This window comes from Trichosurus vulpecula, chromosome 4 (assembly GCF_011100635.1).
Source record: "Trichosurus vulpecula isolate mTriVul1 chromosome 4, mTriVul1.pri, whole genome shotgun sequence".
In the NCBI taxonomy this organism is placed as follows: Eukaryota; Metazoa; Chordata; class Mammalia; order Diprotodontia; family Phalangeridae; genus Trichosurus; species Trichosurus vulpecula.
The window spans coordinates 116,336,392-116,357,881 of NC_050576.1; the positions used below are offsets into that span (position 1 = coordinate 116,336,392).

The window sequence follows — 21,490 nt, forward strand, 5'->3', positions numbered from 1 at the left end:
GTTGTATCTGAGGTCTCTCATTTGTAAAATGAGTTTATACATTCCTTGATTTCTAATGTTCTTTTTAGTGACAAAATGGTGTGTTTTTTTATTTTCAAAGGAGGTGTTGTTTCCAACTCATGTTGGTATGCACAGGTTTCACAGAATCTTAAGTTTGGGGGCAAGAAGAAACCTTAGAGCACTCAGCACTTAGAGAACATTTGGTGCAAACTCTGCATTTTATAGGTGATATTGTAGCCTCTATTTGTATTCTTTTAAAGTAGACTTTTTTTTTAATTGACAGAAGTCTATTTTCTTGCCCTCCTACCCCATTAGAGGAAAAACAACCCAAACCAAATTCCTTATATTTTTTAGTTTATTAATTTTTTCTCAGTTTCAATTTTTACAGCACTGATACATTGGCATCAATCATTGCAGAAACTTTTAGACTTTGTAATTGCAGGAGCCCTAAATAGTCCCAAATTTCCTCCCCACTAAGAGAATTCCAAAAAAGGGAGCAGAAAGGGCTAGAAGAGTCCTTCCCCTTTTTCTATATTAAATGGCCCTGAGAACAGAGGAAGGAGCAGGTTTTAGCTAAAAGTAAAGAAGTTGTTTGAAGTGAAATTGAAAAGTCATATTGAAAGAGACAGTTGGTTTGTTTCATCTGAGGTTGATATTGAATGGCCCGAGAAATTGTATTAAAAAGGCAACATTCTAGAAAAAGCCAGAAATAGTTTTTCATGCTATTTTGGCACAAACATTCAAAATACATAAAGAATGACAGTAAAAGAGTTAAATTTTGGGGATAAAAATAGGATAGTTGTCTGAGATATAAATAAGCTTCTCTCATGCAGTTGTGAAGTCTGAATGAAAAACACAATTTATATATGGAATTTGTGAATTCCTTACATACTTCTCTTGTTTGTGAATAAATACTGCAGTAATATTTTCATCAATGCCTTTTGTTTTTATATCACTTAATTTCTGATTATGGCCCTCCCTTCATCTTTTAACCAGTGAGTCTTCTTGTAACAGATTAAAAAAGAAAATGAAAAAAGAACAGTTTAACCAACCAATCATCATCTGTGTCTGACAGTGTATGTTATGTGAGGAACATGTTATCAATTTTTCTCTGGGGCCAGGCTTGGTCATTATAGTCACATAGTGTTTACAACTAAAGACACACACACACACACACACACACACACACACACACACACACTCTCTCTCTGTCTCTCTCTCTCTCTCTGTCTCTCTCTGTCTCTCTCTCTCTCTGTCTCTCTCTCTCTCTCTCTCTCTGTTTCTCTCTCTCTCTCTCTGTCTTTCTGTCTCTCTCCCTCTCGCTCTCTGTCTCTCTGTCTCTGTGTGTGTGTCTGTGTCTGTGTCTCTATCTCTGTCCGTCTGTCTGTCTCTCTCGTCTGTTTGTATGTCTCTATATGTCTCTGTCTCTCTCTGTATTAGAATGTGAGCTCCTTGAGACCAGGCACTTGCCTGGTCTTGCTTTTCATTTTGTATCCCCAGCTCTTAGCACAGTGCTTCGCACACAATAACCTCTTAATAAATGCTTATTAATTTATTTTTTCTGTTCATGTTATAATAAATGCCCACTTATTTATTCTTTCTTTGCATATTGCTATAGTTATATGTATTCCTTTCTTATTTTACTGCTGTAGCATTTTTTGTGGCTCCCAGTGCTGTCTGCTTGCCTATATCTCAAGTTAGTCACTTTCACTTTTTTCATTAATAAAATAAAAATTTTGGTTAAGAATAGGAATAGACTGGATTGAAAGCCAAAATATATTTATTTTATATATACCCCTTTCTGTAACACAGGTTAAAATATGACAGAATTCCATTGTATTTGCTGAGTGAATGATGTCTTATTTTTAAAATTTTTATCATTGCTAAGCAAGCTCTTTTGTGGTACAGTGAGAGTTGGGAACTGGCAGCCAGAAGACCTGGATTCTAGTGCTGACTTGGCTATCAGACTCTGACTTTGGGTACATTACTTAACTTCTTTAGGACTCAGGTTCCTCAACTTTAAAAATGAGACAGTTCAACTTGAGATCTATTCCCTAAAAAAATCTCTAAAATCTCTACAAATCTATGATTTTTTATTCCAATTGAAAAATAAATTATGTTCATTATAAGTCCTGTGTATAAAAAACAAACAAGCATAAGGTTCTTTATGATGATGTTTCTTGTGTTCTTTTTGTTGTTGTTCATTTTTCTGACTTGGAGCTCTGAAAGTACAACAAAAATCCCTTGTGATCAGAAGATACCATAAACTGCCACTGCTTTGTTTTCTCACAAGTGCCTGGCACATAGTAGGAACCACTTCCCCTTCTTTCCTGGCCCCTATTCATTCATTCATGCATTGGTTTGTTTATTTTTAACATTCTTTTTTTTTTTAGTTCTAAATTCTCTCCCTCCCCCACCCATTGGGAAAGTAAGCAATGTGATACCTATTGTACATGTGAAGTCATGCAGAACATATTTCTATATTGCCAAAAAGCAAGAAGAATAAAGTGAACAAAATAGGAATTTAATAAATGTTTCTTGACTGACTGACTCCAGTCTATTCTCCATACTACTTCCATATTCATTTTTCTTTTTTTTGGAGACTGGGTCTCCTCATCTTGCTCATGCTGACGTACAGTGGCCATTCACAGGTCCAATCTGACTGCCGATTGGCATGGAAGTTTTGGCCTTTTCCATATCCATTGTGGGTCAGTTCTCCCTTCATTTTGCAGGCCAGTAGCTGCCTGCTAACCATATTGGTGACAGACTTGGTGTGAACACCTAATAGATGTCAGCTTTACTCTAGCTCAGAACTCTCAAGTCAATGTCAATAGAGTCAAAGTCAACTCTCAAGCTTAAGTCAATAATCAACAAGCATTTATTAAATGTCCACTATGTGCCTAGCACTGTGCTAAGAATGGGCATACAAATAAGAAAAGAAAAGGTTTCTGCCCTCCAGGACAATCTAACGTGGCAAGACAATATACAAAAAGAAGCTAAAATGGTAGTTGGAGGGTACCCAGAGTTGGGGGCATGATGTTTGTGGAGAGCTGTCAGTAGGAAATGAAGTTAGCTGTAAAATTCTGAACCCTCTCTAAAGGGAGACTTTGGGAGGCATTTATTGCTTCTCCCTCCAGCCTTCTAGTCAGCGAGGTGAGGAAACAGGCTGCTGAGGAGATCTTGAGTCTCAAAGCAGAATCACTCATTATGATGATTTGATTTCAGGTGAAGAGCTTAAGTGATCCATCGGCCTTAGCCTCCCCAGCAGTACTGATTAAAAATATACATTACTACCCCTGGCTTCAGATTCATTTTTCTAAGTAATTTTTCATCATGTCATTCCATCCTTTGCTCAAAAATTGTCAGTGGTTTTCCATTGCCTATAGTATAAAGTCTTTATTTTCTGGCCTGGACCATCATATGGGCTTCCCTAGCCTTGTTTCCCAATGTTTCCCAGTCTGAACCTCCTCAAGCCAAGCAGGTCTCCAAAACACTGTGCTCGTGCTCCTTGCTCATCTAACTCAGCTTGGACACTGCTTTTTTGACTTTGCATATTTCCTCTGTCTGAAATATGTCTCCTCTCCTCTCACTCCTTCTCTACCTGTCTAGAGGCAGCTAGGTAGCACGGTGGATAGAGTGCTGGAACTAGGAAGGCCTGAGTTTAAATCCAGCCTCAGGCACTTAGTAGCTGTGTGACCCTGGGCAGGTCACTAACCTCTGTACACATCCATTTCTCATCAGTAAAACAGGGACAGTATAATAATACCTATGTCCCAATTGTGAGGATTAAATGGGGTAATATTGGTAAAGTGCTTAACACAGTTCTTGGCACATAGTAAGTGCGGTGTGTATGTATGTATATGTGCATGTGCATATATGTTTATAAATAAATATATACATATACATACATATGTATGTTAGCTATTATTTAATTACTTTAGTTTCATCATCTATGAAATGGGGATAATAGTAATACCTACCTCTCAGGGTTGTTACAAGAGAAAAATGAAAGTTTTGTGAGGCGCTTTGCAAACCTTAAAGCACTATATAAATACTCTCATCATCATCGTCATCATCAAAAACCTGAGTACTCTTTAAGGATCTAATGAGGAATACTACTCACAGCTGTACCTTTATCTGATTTCCTCTTATTTCAGTCTTGTTACAGAATAGGATGGAAAAAAGAAATAGCTCTGAGTTCTACCAGTTCTAACTTCATTCCAAGGAACATTAAGAAAGGAAAGAGAAAGGAGACAGTGTATTCGTCAATAAAGATTAATTACTCTATGGCTCCCGTTCTCCTACTGAACTTGCCCATCTCCTGCCTGAGGCTTTTCTAGATCACTTCATTCCACAGAAATTTTATATCTTCTGACCCCTTAGCATTTATTGCCTATAATAGTTATTTGTAGTTTGCATTTTAAAATTCAACTTCAAACACTTCAAATGCTTATGTTCAATACAAAGCCAGAGAAGACATAATAATTGCCTTCAAGGAGGGTATCTATTTGAGAAGATAAAATGCTTCAGTATGTATTTGATTGATACTGTGATGGGTTTGCCCTTTGGTGCAGATGCCAGTTGAAGTGTTTGAAGTTGAATGCTTCCATGTTGACGGTATTTCACTGAATCTGCAGTTCCATTAAAGTGGAACATTCCTTCTGGTAGTTTGGCAATCTTAGGTTTGGTTAATTAGTACATTTCATTTTCTGACTTCTTAAGTTAACAGTTTGTGCATATTCTTGATGAATTGCCACAACAGTTTCTTATTAAGAGGGTTTTGTACACTCAATTATCCTTTGCAGCTTCATTATTTTAATTTTAGGATTAATAATGAAGCACACTCTTCCTAAATTTTTGTTGTTTACTCACTTTTCATTTGTGACCGACTTTTTGTGATCCCATTTGGGATTTTCTTGGCAAAGATAATGGAGTAGTTTGTCATTTCCTTTTCCAGCTCATTTTACAAATGAGGAAACTGAGGCAAATAGGGTTAAAGTGACTTGTCTAGGGTCACACGGCTAGTAAGTGTCTGAGACCAGATTTGAACTCAGGAAGATGAGTCTTCAGGCTCAGCACTCTACCTACTGTACCACCTGGCTGCCCCCTCTTTCTAAGAGGGGACTCCAAAGACTGTGCTTTATTAAGGAGGGTATTTAGGCTAAGCTTCATTACAGTATTCCACCTGTATGATAGAGGGAGTAGGGCATATGTTCAATTTCCTCCCCATATAGTTATATTAATATTAGTAAATTGTTGTCTAGATTTTACCTCTAAATTACTGTTGTGATGTTTGGGGTAAATGTAAGACTATGATAGAATATTGGGCCCCTGATCCATTTGTTAGAAAGTTTCATTATAGCTACATACCCCAGAATTGAATTATAGCTTTAGAAACTATATCAACTCATTAATTTTTCTTTTTTAAAATTTTGTTTTCCATGTTACCTGATTTATTTACTTGCAACTTTTTTTTTTTTGCATTAAGGACAAACAGAAACTTCTCCTTTCATCTTCCCTCTCTCTGATTTATGATAAATTTAGTTTCCTTCAGTCTGGCATTTGCTTCAGCAGGCAGTCTTCCTTCAAGTACCACCCTGATTGATGTATAATCTTTGATATCTTCCATTAGCCTCCAGGATCACTAAGTTCAAGGCCCTCTTGGAACCTAAGGAGCCCTGCCGAGGAACTGAAGGCCTTCAGAGTCCTTGGGGTGATTGACAAGGTAATTCTTCAGTGTCTCTTCAAGAGTTCAGTCATAAATCGACTGCATGCTGACATTCTGTCTTTGAAGCTTTGGATCTTAAGGATATGAAACAAAAGGAGAAAATGACTCAAATGCATCTGCACTTTAAAATAACAAAAGCAGAAGAAAAAAGGCTTTTATCTAAGCAATTCATGTAAGGTCATGCAAAATATATTTGAGCTAAAGGAGAAGGTACATGTTTGGTGGCACTCAGAAGAGTAGGACCTTTTAAAAAGTATTGGGTGTTATAGCAAAGAAAAGACAAACCAGTGCATTTTGTGCTTAGGGGTGACTAATAGGGGAACAGTGATTCAGTGCTGTTCTGCATTAACAGCATACTCAGCTTGGTCAAAGAGAAATAAATAGCTTTCTCTTATTTATTTGGGGATTAGAATGGAAAATTCCCCAGAAATCTGATAGTAAATCCAAGTTTGGTTTTTCTGTTAACATGCTTTTATACGAATAACGCATATACTGTTGGCACATAGGATACTTTCTGAGTGTAATTAAAGAAACAAACAGTATCCTTAGCAAATAATGCATTGTTTTTATGTAGTTGATTAAACTGCAATTTAGCCACACTAAAGAAAATATTTAATACTCAAGATATAGTCTTTTAGTTTCATGAACGCTTATTTTTTACTATGAGCTAGAAATTATGAAGTACCCTGAAACTCAGTCAGCAGCACTTGTTGAGTGCTCCTGTTATGGTAGAACAGGTTTATAATGCCATATTGAAACTGAAGATTTTGTATAACATTGAAGGTAATTACATAATGGCTAACAGTAGAAGGCCTTCAGAAAAAGGAGTTGTCTGTAATAGGAAAACATTACTGGACATAATTACTTACCAAGTAATTTGTTTCAGATTATTTCATTTAGTAGAATATTAAACTGAGAGACTTAGGATTAGTAGTGAACTATTCAGTTTTATAAAACCTGAAGACCACATTTAAAAAAAAAAATCTAGTTGGAATACAGCAGGTGTGATGATTCTTCATGAAATTTGACATTTCAGCTTCTGCTAGACAAAGTAATGCTATCTAACATTTGTATAGTGTTTTATATTTTTCAGAGCTCCTGAATATATATGTTCTCATTTGATCCTCACAACAACCCTTTATATATTGTGATTGTTGGGTTAATTGATACCATACAAGAAGAGAGTGATTCTGCAATAATAATAATTTACGTATAGCATTTTTAAGGATTATCAGGGGCTTTCCTCCCAACAACTTGGTGTGGTAGTTTGCACAGTTATTATTTTCCCTGTTTTACAGATGAGGAAACTCAGGAATTAAGTGGCTTGTGCAAGGTCATGTATTAGAAAGATAGTCATTTTCTGAATCATTTTCCATCACCAGTAGAGTTAAAGCTGTATTAAGAGATCCAGTTTTAATTGCTTTTACTTTTACAGCTGAGTTTAAGGATGTACCAGTTTAGTATTTTGCATTTTTTTCTGGTTAACCAAGACATTTTTATTACCTACATACACAAAAGGAGACCTGGACCATGGATACACAAGCAGGTGTCATAGCCATGTTCTTTATCCAGTATGCCTTTCTGGCTCTCATAATTATAGCATTCAAATATTCAATTTGTACAGTGGAGAAATCCCATTAATTCTTAAACCCTTTGATTGACTAGGCCTAGAACAAGGAATTCACTCAGCTGACTTACCAGGGTTGCCCTGCTAAGGATTTTCCATTAACTGTATTAATAAATGGGTAAAGCCTAATATTTGAAAGGACCAGTCATTTGTTGCTAGGGCCTCTAAAAATACTAAAAGGAAGGATTTAACTTTATGATACCTTGGTGAAACTGTTTAGGCAGAAGTCACCATTTGTGTGGTGCCTGGCCTTGAGATATAAAGTTGACCATTGTGCTAGAGCTGAAGTCTTGGTTTATGGTTATTCATTGACACTGGGGCAGTGTCCCAATATCAAATGAACAACATTAGTATATGAGTGCGTAAGTATATGTACTCATTTACTCATACCCACGTATCTTTGTGAGTCTCCATTAGATGATTTGTGGAATTCAAATCTGAGTTTACTTATTACCATTGATTTCAGAAACCTGAATGGGAGCTAATAAACCAAGACTTCAAGAGATGATGAAATAGAGTTGTATTTTGAATGGAAGTAGGCTGAGTATAAGTAGGATGGGCAGTAGATATAGTTTAAGCATGCATCAAAATACATCCTGTATCATAATTTTGAATGACTAGCAGCAACCAACCACAGTAGCAGCATACTTGCTTGGCATGTGGCCATTTGAAAGATGGAGAAGGGAGGTGACTTGGATCTGTTTAGGAGGCTAAGAAACAACATTACAAAATGTGAGCTGGAAATGACCATGGAGATTATTTCATCCAATGCTCTAAATTTTCAGTAAGGAAACTGAGACCCAGAGATTTGCCCCAGAGTCACACAGGAAGTCTAGTGGTAGAGCTTACACTTTACACATAGTTTCTGCAAACATAAACCAAAAGACAGACTTGATTTGTTAGGCGTGTTACTGAAAACATATTTATTCATTTTTAGTTTTTTTTTTTTATTTTTTTAAATGCAATTTATTTATTTAACATATTTGGTTTTCAGCATTGATTTTCACAACATTTTGAATTACAAATTTTCTCCCCATTTCTACCCTCCCCCCCACTCCAAGATGGCTTATATTCTGGTTGCCCTGTTTCCCAGTCAGCCCTCCCCTCTATCAACCCCCTTCCCTCTCATCCCCTTTTCCCTTCCTTTCTTGTAGGGCAAGATAAATTTCTACGCCCCATTGCCTGTGTATCTTATTTTTTAGTTGCATGCAAAAACTTTTTTTGTTTTTGAACATCTGATTTTAAAACTTTGAGTTCCAAATTCTCTTCCCTCTTCCCTTCCCACCCACCCTCCCTAAGAAGTTGAGCAATTCAACCTAGGCCACACATGTATTATTATGTATAACCCTTCCACAATACTCATGTTGTGAAAGGCTAACTACATTTTGCTCCTTCCCAACCCATCCCGCTTTATTGAATTTTCTCCCTTGACCCTGTCCCCTTTCCAAAGTGTTTGTTTTGATTACCTCCACCCCCATCTGCCCTCCCCTCCATCATCCCCCCGCCTTTTATTTTTTTTTTTATCTTCCTCCCTCTTCTTTCCTGTGGGGTAAGATACCCAACTGAGTATGTATGGTATTCCCCCTCAGGCCAAATCTGATGAGAGCAAGGTTCACTCATTCCCCCCTCACCTGCCCTCTCCCCTCCTCCCATAGAACTGCTTCCTCTTGCCACCTTTATGCGAGATAATCCACCCCATTCTATCTCTCCCTATCTCCCTCTCTCAGTATGTTACTCTCTCATCCCTTAATTTCATTTTATTTCTTTTAGATATCTTCCCTTCATCTTCAACTCACCCTGTGTCTGCTCTCTCTCTTTTACATATATATATATAAACACATATATATACACATACATACACATACATACATATACACATAAATACCTACATACATACACATTCACTTATATATATATACATAAACATATATATACATACATATGGATATTCCCTTCAACTACCCTAATACTGAGGTCTCATGAATCATACTCATCATCTTTCCATGTAGGAATGTAAACAAAACAGTTCAACTTTAGTAAGTCCCTTGCAATTTCTGTTTCTTGATTACCTTTTCATGCTTCTCTTGATTCTTGTGTTTGAAAGTCAAATTTTCTATTCAGTTCTGGTCTTTTCACTGAGAAAGCTTGAAAGTCCTCTATTTTATTGAAACTCCATATTTTGCTTTGGAACATGATACTCAGTTTTGCTGGGTAGGTGATTCTAGGTTTTAATCCTAGCTCCATTGACCTCCGGAATATCGCATTCCAAGCCCTTCGATCTCTTAATGTAGAAGCTGCCAGATCCTGGGTTATTCTGATTGGGTTTCCACAATACTCAAATTGTTTCTTTCTGGCTGCTTGCAGTATTTTCTCCTTGATCTGGGAGCTCTGGAATTTGGCAACAATATTCCTAGGAGATTTCTTTTTGGGATCCATTTGAGGAGGCGATCGATGGATTCTTTCAATTTCTATTTTGCCCTGTGGCTCTAGAATATCAGGGCAGTTCTCCTTGATAATTTCCTGAAAGATGGTATCTAGGTTCTTTTTTTGATCATGGCTTTCAGGTAGTCCAATAATTTTTAAATTATCTCTCCTGGATCTATTTTCCAGGTCAGTGGTTTTTGCAAGGAGATATTTCACATTGTCTTCCATTTTTTCATTCCTCTGGTTCTGTTTTATAATATCCTGGTTTCTCATAAAGGCACTAGCTTCCACTTGCTCCAATCTAATTTTTAAAGTAGTATTTTCTTCAGTGGTCTTTTGGACCTCCTTTTCCATTTGGCTAATTCTGCCTTTCAAGGCATTCTTCTCCTCATTGGCTTTTTGGAGCTCTTTTGCCATTTGAGTTAGTCTGTTTTTTAAGGTGTTGTTTTCTTCAGTGTATTTTTCAGTATTTTTTTGGGTCTCCTTTAGCAAATCATTGACTTGTTTTTCGTGGTTTTCTCGCATCCTTCTCATTTCTCTTCCCAATTTCTCCTCTACTTCTCTAACTTGCTTTTCCAAATCCTTTTTGAGTTCTTCTATGGCCTGGGGCCAGTTCATGTTTTTCTTGGAGGCTTTGGTTGTAGGCTCTATGACTTTGTTGTCTTCTTTAGGCTGTATGTTTTGGTCTTCTTTGTCACCAAAGAAAGAATCCAAAGTCTGAGACTGAATCTGGGCGCGTTTTCGCGTCCTGGCCATATTCCCAACCAACTAACTTGACCCTTGAGTTTTTCAGTGGGGTATGACTGCTTGTAGACTAATGAGTTCTATGTTCTACGTTTGGGGGGGAGGTGCCAGCTCTGTCCGAGCCGCACTCCTCCTTCCCCAAGAACCCCCAGTCCAGGCTGGACTTAGATCTTCAGCAGGCTGTTGCACTCCTGCTCTGATCCGCCACTTAATTCCTCCCACCAGGTGGGCCTGGAGCCAGAAGCAGCAGCAGCCGTAGCTGCCCCACCTCCGCTGCCCCTGGGGCTGGAAGCCGAACCGCGAACTCCTTCCACTCCCGCAGCTTTTCCCACTAACCTTCTCCGCAGTCCTTGGTGTTTGTGGGTCGAGGGGGTCTGGTAACTGCCGCAGCTCACATATTCAGGGCGCTAGGGCCCCCTCCGCCCGGCTTCTGGTCTGGATCGTCCACGCCGCTCAGGCTGGGCTCTGCTCCACTCCGTTCCCAGCTCTCAGCTCCGTGTGGAATAGACCTCACCCAGAGACCATCCAGGCTGTCCTGGGCTGGAGCCCTGCTTCCCTCTGCTGTTCTGTGGGTTCTGCCGTTCTAGAATTGGTTCAGAGCCATTTTTTATAGGTTTTTGGAGGGACTCGGGTACGGAGCTCACTCTAGTCCGTGCTTACCAGCCGCCATCTTGGCTCCGCCCCCCTCATTTTTAGTTTTTAATGAACATATTAGCACATAAAACCCAGTAGTGCCATTTTGAAGGGATATATAATCCCTTTTGAAAATGAAGGACATGTGTTTGTATTCTATAGACACATTTACAGTTTTAAGTAATGTTTCATGAACCCTACATTAAGGTAAGGAACAAGTTTATAAACTTCACTGTCTTGACACTTTATTCCACTTCCCTTATGTATATATACCTATATGTGTGTATACATCTGTGTATGCATATATGATGTGTGTATATGTACATACATAGATGTATAATGTATTTTACTCTCCCAGAATACTTTATCATGGCAATAATAATACTTAGCATTTATGTAGGATCTTTGTTTTAAATAATAGCTCATTGTTTTTTAAAAAAATTTAAATCATTATTCTTTGCAATAGTAGTATCAAACTCAAATAGAAACAGATCCCTGGGCTGCATATCGACTTAGAAAATGACAAATTAACATTATGTTGTATTGTATTTTTATTTATTTTGTTAAACATTTTCATCTGGTTTGGGCCTTCGTTGGGAGTTTCATAGTTACTGGAGTTTGACACCAGCAACACTTTTGGTGGTTAGATGGTAGTTATCCCTATTTTAACCTGAGCCAGTTGAGTCACTTAAAGTCAGCTAGCAAGGATTGCATTAGAATTTTGATATACTGAATTAACTCTTCTGATGTAAGCCAAAGCTTACCAATATGCCTCCCTCCTTACCCAAACCCACCATTTTCTCTATCCTTGTAGTCACTTTTTCTTTCAAGGCCCTGTTTCGTTTGGTCCCATCTTACTTATTTGACTTTATTTCCGCCTGTTTCCTAACACACAACCTGTGCTTTAGTCATGCCTCTTTCTTCACCATCTCTGCACACATCATTCCTACCAGTACATTTGCAAATGCTATTTCCTCCCACCACTTCCCACCCCCTAAGTGCCATTTTTCCTACCTCCCACATATCCACCCCTTCCCTGTTCTTTAAGGCTTGGCTCGAAGTCTGCTTTCTCCATGAAGCCTTGTCTGAATTTATTAACCTGTCCTGCTTTCCCCTTTCTCATTATAAGTTATAATCAGTGCCACAAATTAAGATTGTGATGTCTTTGGCCACAAACTGAAGATTTTAGGTGGCATTTTCAGCATTGCTGCTGATTGAAAACAAGGGCTTCAGAAGAGAGAGGCTGCTTTGGGAAATGAAAGCTGATTAAGAAGGTGCTGTCTACAAATGGATTCTGGATGTCTTGCTTATGCCTTAAAATTTGGGAATGATGGGTTCTAGACGAAGGATGGAATGTACATAAGAGGTGGTAAAAATGTATTTTCCTGGTGTCTTGCAAATGCAAACAAAAGGGTTTTGGCCTAATGTGTGGAGGGAAAGGAAGAATACTCTCTATGTATATTTACCGAGGTGGATAACACAGATGGTAAGTAATCATTAGGAAGAATAGCAATAGGAATATTCACAAAATTACTGGAGATAAAATTCCAGAAAATAGGCAGTAATAATAGTTGTTTAGTACTTCAAGGTTTACAGAACACTTTCATCACAACAGCCCTATACAGTTGGTATTACAAGTATCGTCCACATTTAACTAATGAAGAAACTCAGGTAGTGAGAGTTAAGCAGTTTGGCTATGTTCACACATCTAACAATTATTAGAGGTGGGATTAAAAAACTCTCATGATTCCAAGTTTAGCATTCACTACATTATTTCACATTACTTCAAATGACTGTACACAAATGTACCAATTATAGGCAACAGGAAAGATGAATGAGAGATCCTAATTTAAAGAAGCAAGTGCTATAATTTAGACTTGATGGCAGGAGATCTAGGATTGAATTGACTCTAGAAGGATAAGAAAAAGGGAAGGTGGAGGCCCTGACAGCATTGCACATTATGGAGATATAGTCATCAGGAAATCCAGGAACCAGAATAAAGGAAGCACAATAGAAAGCACCTGTGTGAAGATCATTGTAAGCACAAATAAGTGATACTGTTATTGGAATATGCCACAGACCATCTGGATAGAAAGAAGAAGCGAGATGAGGTTTCAAAACATGGCAGGTCTGGAAGACTCGTGATGCGGAAGTGACAGAGGATTTCTCTTATCCAGATGTTTGCTACCATTCTCTTGCTATGACAAAGGAGAGCAGCTAATGATTAGTTGACTAATTTTTTTTTGGAGGGGGAAGGCAGGGCAGTTGGGGTTAAGTGACTCGCCCAAGGTCACACGGCTAGTAAGTGTGTCAAGTGTCTGAGCCCGAATTTGAACTCAGGTCCTTCTGACTCCAGGACTGGTGCTCTACTCACTGTGCCACCTAGCTGCCCCCCAAGTTGACTTATTTTTAATGATAAATTCTGTTTCAAAAGATAGAGGAAGCAATGAGGCAACTTATTTTCTGAACCTGATTGTTATCAATCAGGAGAACCTGGTGGCTGAAGTGGAAAGGATGGGCATCTTGCGAGGTTTTATTTTAGAATTTTTGAAATAAGAGGGCATAATTCGACATGTATGCCTAGTATCATTTAATTAGTCTGTATTTCTTCCTGTTTTCCTAATTTTTTCTCCTTAGCTAAATTCTTACCTCCTTGAAATCAGGGACCATGTTTTAGATTTCTTTCTTCCATAATGTCTAAATATAATGTTAAACATATAGTAGGTCTTCTGTAAGTACTTGTTGATTGACTTTTAGAAAGGGTGGAAACACTGTATTCGTTTTAAGCCTTTTGAATATCATATCTATCCAAAGTCCCTAAATGAACTCAATGCTTGCAGGGTATAAGTTCACCTTCACATGAGAACATTATGGACATTGAACTATCACACACTTGTATTCATCATATTTTCACCTCCTCATACAGTGGACAATTGTGAATTAATTGTTGGCAGGATATTTTGCTGCCATGGGTGAAACTGCTATTTTTAAAGTAAGGATATTATCTTTGTATTTCTTTCATTTGATCATACTTTGTGCTTTTCCTTAACATTATTAATAGGATTCATACTGGAAGACTCTGCTAGTCCATATTAATAGAAGTTTCAAAATGTAAACAATTTCAATATTTATAACAATTTATACATACAAAGGAACCTTGTAAATCATATTTTGAAATAAAACATATTAAATCTCCTCTATTATCTTTTTGCTGTCCCTTTAATTGGGATTCAAGGCTCTCTTTTACCCAGAAACCAGATTAATTCTTTCTTCAATGAATATGCTAACTTGAACATGCAACTACAAGTCCTTTTAGCATCATCATGTTGTTGCTGTTCGGTCTTTTCAGTTGTGTCTGACTCTTTGTGACCCCATTGGTGGTTTTCTTGGGAAAGATACTGGAGTGGTTTTGCCATTTCCTTCTCCAGCTCATTTTACAGATGAGGAAACTGAGGCAAAGAGGATGAAATTACTTGCCCAGTGTCACACAGCTGGTAAATGTATGAGGTCATATTTGAACTCAGGTCTCCAGGCCCTGGTGTCCTAACCATTGTGCCACATAGTTGTCCCCCAGCATCCTCGTGAGAAGGCATTACTTCAGTGCCTATTTGTATATAATGCACCACTGAATAAGAAAGGTTACATAGACACGGTTGCTATTCTCTAGGAACTTTCAATCTGAAACAAAGTATATAGACAAACGCGTGGAAAGAATTATCGGGAAGAATGCAAACATTAATGAACAGTGAACTTCATTCAACTACTAAGCTTGTCTGTGCTACTTAGCACTAACTTGTCTGGGCCTCACTTATGTATAAGATGAGGGAGTAGGACTGTATGATTTCTGAGGTCCTTTTTAACTATATACTGTGATCCTGTGGCTTTAACCCATGGGTATTATATCTTCATCCGTAGATTTTTGAAGAGAGAGGACCCTTAGGCAAGCCAAGAGAAATCTCCCTCCAGGTTAACATTAATCTGTATTTCTGCTTAAAAAGCCTTTCAGTGAGCTAAGGAATTATCAGGAACAATAAAAACATTAATGAACAGTGAAGTATTTCAAGTCAATGAAAATTTAAGAGTATTGGGATAATCTTTTTTACCCAGTGTTTAGCACAGTCACAGGCACATAGAAGGTACCTAATAAATGCTAGGTGATTACCTTCAAATGGAGATGAGATTATCTAAAACGAACTACGAGACGATATTTAATTGAATTTTTTCGTCTAAATTTAGCATGGTGTTACATTAACACCCAAAGTTAACTTCAGAATACAGTTTAAAGAAATAGAATAAATGTATTCATTATATGATTGAATGGCATGAACTGAACTTGGGCCCATAAGCCCAGAACTTCAGAATTCTAACCTTGCTTTAACATAATTTCTTTGTGGCCTTGCACAAGTTGCTTCACAAAGACAGTTGAACAAAATGGAGAATAGTTAAGGCATAGAGATCCTGCTTCTAAAGCATTTGGACATAAGAAGAGCTGTGTAAGTGGTTGTTTTCCCTGGCACTTCAGTAATTCTATTTCCAACCCAATTTCTCAGTCTTTTATATTCTGCTTTCTGCTATATTTATATCCAGTCTCCTTACAAAGGCACACTATGCCCTTTGGAAGCAGGTTTCATGAAGTAATAAATGTGTAGGCCTAGGATTTAAAAAATATACAAAGCTGAAAGTCTTCTTTCATACACACACATACGCACACATACACACGCACGTGTGCATGTGCATATGTTTATTGCTCACTAAGTCATTAACCTCCTATCTTAATATAAAACATGATTGAAGAATGGATCATGAGCATCAACCTTCAGCTGAAATGAATACAAGAGATTTTAAACTCGTGTTTATAATAGAAAAAGTAACCCCTTTATTATTTTTTCAGGGGTGGGGAAATGGAGAATAATATACATTTACATTGCTTTAATTCAGAAGTACCTCTTTATTAGTGGCCACTCTAGTAGGGGTATGGCCAGATAGCTTTGAAGACACTGGGCATGAGAGGGAGTGGGTAGATAGCATTTCTGTCTCATGCCCAGATACTAAGTTTGACAAAGATGGAGGAAGAAGAAGGCTTCCATAACTACTATTCCAGTTTGATCCCTTATAATTTCTAACCTGTACCATCATGATAGCCTCCTTCGTGTTGTCTCTGCTTCCATTCTCTCCCCTTTCCAGTCTGTTGTCCACAGAGCTGTCAAAATAGCTTTCCTCAGGCATGGTTGTGACAATGTCATGCCCCTTTTCAAAAATTGATTAAAAATATAAACTCCTTAGCTTAACATTCAAGATCCTCCTCAGTCTGACTCTCACCTCTTCAGCATTATTTCGTACTTTGCAGTCTATGTTTTAGTCAAACTAGACTTCTGCTGTTCCCTGAACTCAACAATTCACCTCTTGTCTCCATATAGTTCTGCAAACAATTTTCCATATCTACAATGCATATTCTTTTCTTATCTCTCACTCAGAATCCTTGTTTCCATCCAGCCTCAACTCAAGCTCCTCTGTCAAGCCTTCACTGTACCGTATTCCCCACTCACATTTGTTGGTGTTCTTTCTCTCCCCTCAGTTTTCCGTGTACCACATTTACATTACATGCTATCTTTTCTCCTGGTAGAGCATAAGATCCTTGAGAACATGGGCTGTTTTTGTCTTTATATCCCTAGTACCTAGAACAGTCTGTAGATAGGGTAGAAGCTGCACATATAAAGTTCAAGTGATCTTTCCCCCCTTTTTACCTTTTTGTCTGCATATACCTTGTAAGCTTGTCTGTGCTACTTAGCACTAACTTATTTGGGCCTCACTTATGTATAAGATGAGGGAGTAGGACTATATGATTTCTGAGGTCCTTTTCAACTCTGTGATCCTATGTCTTTAACCCATGGGTATTACATCTTCATCCATAGATTTTTGAAGAGATAGGACCCTTAGACAAGCCAAAACAAGTCTCCCTCCAGGTTAACATTAAGCTATACTTTTGGCTAAGGCCTTTCAGTAAGCTAATTTGTAAACCCACCAAACTATTGTCATCTAGCTTGCATTTCTACATTTTTTCCACAAGCACAGTATTGCTGTTGGATGCTTTGCTGAATGCGTTGCTGAACTCCAGATGTATTACAGCATTCAAGTTAAGTCAACAAGCATTTATTAAGTGCCTGTTACATGCCAGGCTCTATGTTAAGGACTGGAGGAAAAAGCAGCCCCTGCCCTTAAAGAACTCACAATCTCATGTGGTAGACAACATGCAAACAACTTTGTACACACACTATATATACAGGATGCGTTAGAGATAATCTTGGAGGCGGGCATTAATTATAAAGGAGGACCTTGAAAGACCTTGTAAAAGGTGAGATTTTAGCTGCGACTTGAAGAAAACCATAGAATCCAGGAGGCTGGGATGAAGAGGTAGACAATTCATTGTGTGGGACATAGCTGGTGAAAAAGCTCAAAGTTTGAGAAACATCATGTAGGAACATTGGTGTCATTGGATCATAGAGTTTGTGGAGGGGAATAAGGTTTAAGAAGACTAGAAAGGTAGGAAGGGGCCAGGTTCTAAAGGGCTTAAAAAGCAAAACAGAAGGTTTTACATTTGGTCCTGGAGGCAATAGGCATTTATTGGTGGAGTGACATGGCCCGATTTGCATTTTAGTAAGATCACTTTGATAGTTGAATGGATGAAAGTCTAAAGTGGAGAGAGACTTGAGGCAAGGAGACTGACTAGAACTCTTGTTACAGTAGTCCAGGTTTGAGACGATGAGGGCCTCACAAAAGGAAATGAGGCTAGTTTGATGGCTTGTTCTTGGAGAACCCATGTAATTTTCTAGTAATCACCAATTCCCTGAGTGTGCACAGTTGATTTTAGTTTCATCTTCCAAGTTTAGATTTTTGTTGGGGATTGACATCATGTTCACCTGTCTGTATTATTCAGGTGGAAAGGAGATAATGAAAAAGAACATAAACATTATTTCTGCATTCTTATGTGTAAAAGTATCATATACATAAGAACATTATGTTGTAGTCGAAAGACACTGAATGTGGAACTAGAATACCTGAGTTCAAGTATCAGCACTGACACCTACCACGTGGGGGACCTAGGTGGGTCATGTCGGTTTTCTGGGTTGTAGCTTTGTCACTTGTAAGATGGAGAAGGTGCACCAGATGATATCTAAGATCTCTTCTGGTTTGAAGTCTGTCATCCTGTGGTCTGTCGAATGAGTGCTTAGCACAGTGCCTGGCATACAGTGGGTGCTTAATAAGCGTTTATTGATTGATTGGATCAGGGAAGATAGCCATTTCCCTCTTTCTTTCTTTCTTTTTCCTATTAACTCTGAAAGATCCAATAAGTTAGTATGAGAAAGAAAAAAAATGACTCATTGAGACTTGTAGACCCAAGTAGGAGTGATTGGCTATTGAGTATGAATGGGATTGATTTCTAGATTATTGACCAGTTTGCCCTAGTCCTCCTAGAATATGATTTCTTTCCTAGAGGTAGGACTCCCAGTACTTTGAAAAACTACATCATCCTGTCATTATTATTTGTTGTTTTTTGTTAGAGATTAAAGATATCAGTCAGTCAGCAAGTATTTATTAAGCATCCACTGTGTGCCAAGCACTGTGCTTACTGTGAGGGGATACAAGGACGATAATGAAACAGTTCTTGCCCTCATTGTACTTTTATTCAATTGGATGAGATGTGCAGAAATAAGTATATACAAAAAATGCAAAGCAGTTTTGGTGAAATAGTAGCCACTTGGAATGGCTTCGCTTAGAAGGTGTCACTTGAGCATCATTCTGAAGGAAACACGGAAGTCAGATGAGGGTATATTTCAGGTATAGAGGACAACCAGTATGGAGGCTTAGAGATAGACAACTTAGTGTTGTGTGTGAAGGCCAGTTTGGCTGGATGCTAGAGTGCAGAAAGGGAAGTGGTATCTAATGAGGTTGGAAAAGTAGGTTGGGACCCTGTTGGAAAGCATTTTAAAATCCAAATAAAGTAGCTTATATTTGATCCTAGATACAATGGCAGCCATTGGAGTTTGTGGAGTTGGGGAGGGAATGGTCAGACTTGCCCTTCAGGAAGATCACTATAAATACATTGCTTCTGCCATTTAAAAAGCCAGAATGAAGACATTTTTCTTATGTGCTTTTTACCGTAATACCAAAATGTGGAGTTTTACCTCCCTTAAAAAAAAACAAAACCTCATTTGATCCTTCCATCCCTCCTAGCTATTGTCCTATATTTCTCTTCCTTTTTGTGGCCAAACTCCTTGAGAAGGCTATCTACAATAGATATCTTTACTTTCATTCCTTTCACTCTCTTAACTCTTTGCAGTCTGGCTTCTGACCTTGTCCTTCAACCAAAACTACTCTCCCCAAAGATACTAATCGTCTCTTAATTGCTAAATCTAATGGCTTTTTCTCAGTTCTGATCTTTTTTTTTTATCTTTTAACACTGATGATTACCCTCTTTCCTTTGATACTTTCTTCTTTTTGGATTTTTGTGACATTGCTGTCTCCCAATTCTTCTACCTGTTTGGCCACTCCTTAGTCTCTTTTGCTGGATCTTTATGTCATGACTATAATGATGGGGGGGTTCTCTGAAAGCGCTGTCCTGGGTGTTCTTATCTTCTCTTCCTATATCCTGTTTCACTTGGTGATCTCTCAGCTCCCATGGTTTCAGTGATCATCTTTATGCTAATGATTCTCAAATCTTACTTATGCAGCCATAACCTCTCTGTCATCTCTATTTTTTACAACTCCACTGTCTATTGCATATCTCAGACTTTCTTAGTTCTCCTTAATCTTGGTACCTTCCCTCTGAGATGATCCCCAGTTTATCCTGTATCTGTCTTGTTTGTAAATGGTTGTTTTCATGTTGTCTTATTCATTAGACTGTGAGCTTCCTGAGAGTGAGTATTGTTATTTGCCCTTCTTTATATCCTCGGTATTTATTTAATATAATACTTGGTACATGGTAGATGCTTGATAAATTCTGATCGACTTGACTTAAAAACAGGCCCACAAATTTTATGAATAAAGACACATTGATGATTCCATGTGGTATTTAGCCATATAGTGCTTCATAGCAGGGTACAGAAAACATCTAACTGTATCCAACAGGTTATGGTTCGATTAAAAGAATTTAGATAGAGGACAGGACAAATGGGTTTTGTTATAATAGCTCTTATTGTACATGAATGGTTCTACTAATTCCCTGTGGAAGCCTTGAAGAAGTTTTAAAATCTTATTTTCCACTTAAAATTACTATAAATTCAATAGACTTGCCATTTAAATACTCAGAATTGACATTTTCTTATACCTCATAACATTTGTACAAAAAACAAAAGATTTTTGCTTTTCCTTCCTGAGCTTACTACACACAAAAAAGTGAAAAGCAAAGATGACCTCAATAAGTCATCATATAAATGAATTCAATTTGAGCAAAATATGGGACAGTATTGCAAATTAGTCATATGGAAAGCAAGCAGGTTCTTAATGTTTCTTGGGTATTTAATATTTAGAATCACAATTTAACTTCTGTTTGTGGGGGTTAAGATAAATATCTTTTAAACCTTTAAAAACTTATTTTTATTTTGGACTTAAAAATTATTTCAGCGTAATCTTTAAATGAGAATAAATGTTGGATTTTTTTCAGTAGCTGGAAGTCAGGATTTAAGGATTTGCATTTAGTAGATTTCATATCTTCTAACTCTCAAATAAAAACTTATTCATGCAATGTTTGATTGTGGGTCTAAGTATATTTTAGAAAAACCTAGACATATCTAAAACAAAATTCTAAGGAATTAAAGTGATTACTTAAAAAAATCTCTCTCTCTCTCTCTCTCTCTCTCTCTCTCTCTTTCCCCCCCCCCTCTTCCTCTCCCTCCCCCTCTCCCTTTCCATCTCTCTCCTCCTCTCTCCCTCTCTCCCCCTCTCCCTCTCTCTCCCGCTCTCTCTCTCTCTCTCTCTCTCTTTCTTTCTCTCTCTCTCTTCTCTCCCTCTCTCCCCCCATATATACATATGTATTTGTGTGTGTGTATATGTGTATACAATATATCTCCTTGATTGATGATCAAGACAATTGAATTAAGATAATTTTATTTCCCTCCCAGTGATCATCATACCTATTCCGAATGAAAATGCAAGAAATTTAAATGTTGTTAGACTTCTTCTAAGAAAAAAATTTCAATATACAATTGAAGCTAGTAAAGTGGTTAGATTTATGTTAGTTATTTTGCTTGTCTCTCTGTTCAGCCATTGGTGTCTCCTGTGACCTTGGGTTGTGTATGTGGTAGGGTGACTGATGGTTCACCATGTTCTTTTTTCTG

The 21,490-nt window shown here is 37.8% G+C and overlaps 1 protein-coding gene across 2 annotated transcripts in view; it reads left to right on the forward strand.

Annotated features, from left to right (window-relative positions):
- The window catches only part of RPS6KC1 (ribosomal protein S6 kinase C1), a 214,433-nt gene that overhangs the window by 118,063 nt on the left and 74,880 nt on the right, over positions 1–21,490 (forward strand). For both annotated transcript variants that reach the window (XM_036756298.1, XM_036756299.1), the window contains one exon: positions 5,633–5,725. In XM_036756298.1, coding sequence (XP_036612193.1) covers positions 5,633–5,725 — 93 coding nt within the window. The remainder of the gene's footprint in view (positions 1–5,632; positions 5,726–21,490) is intronic.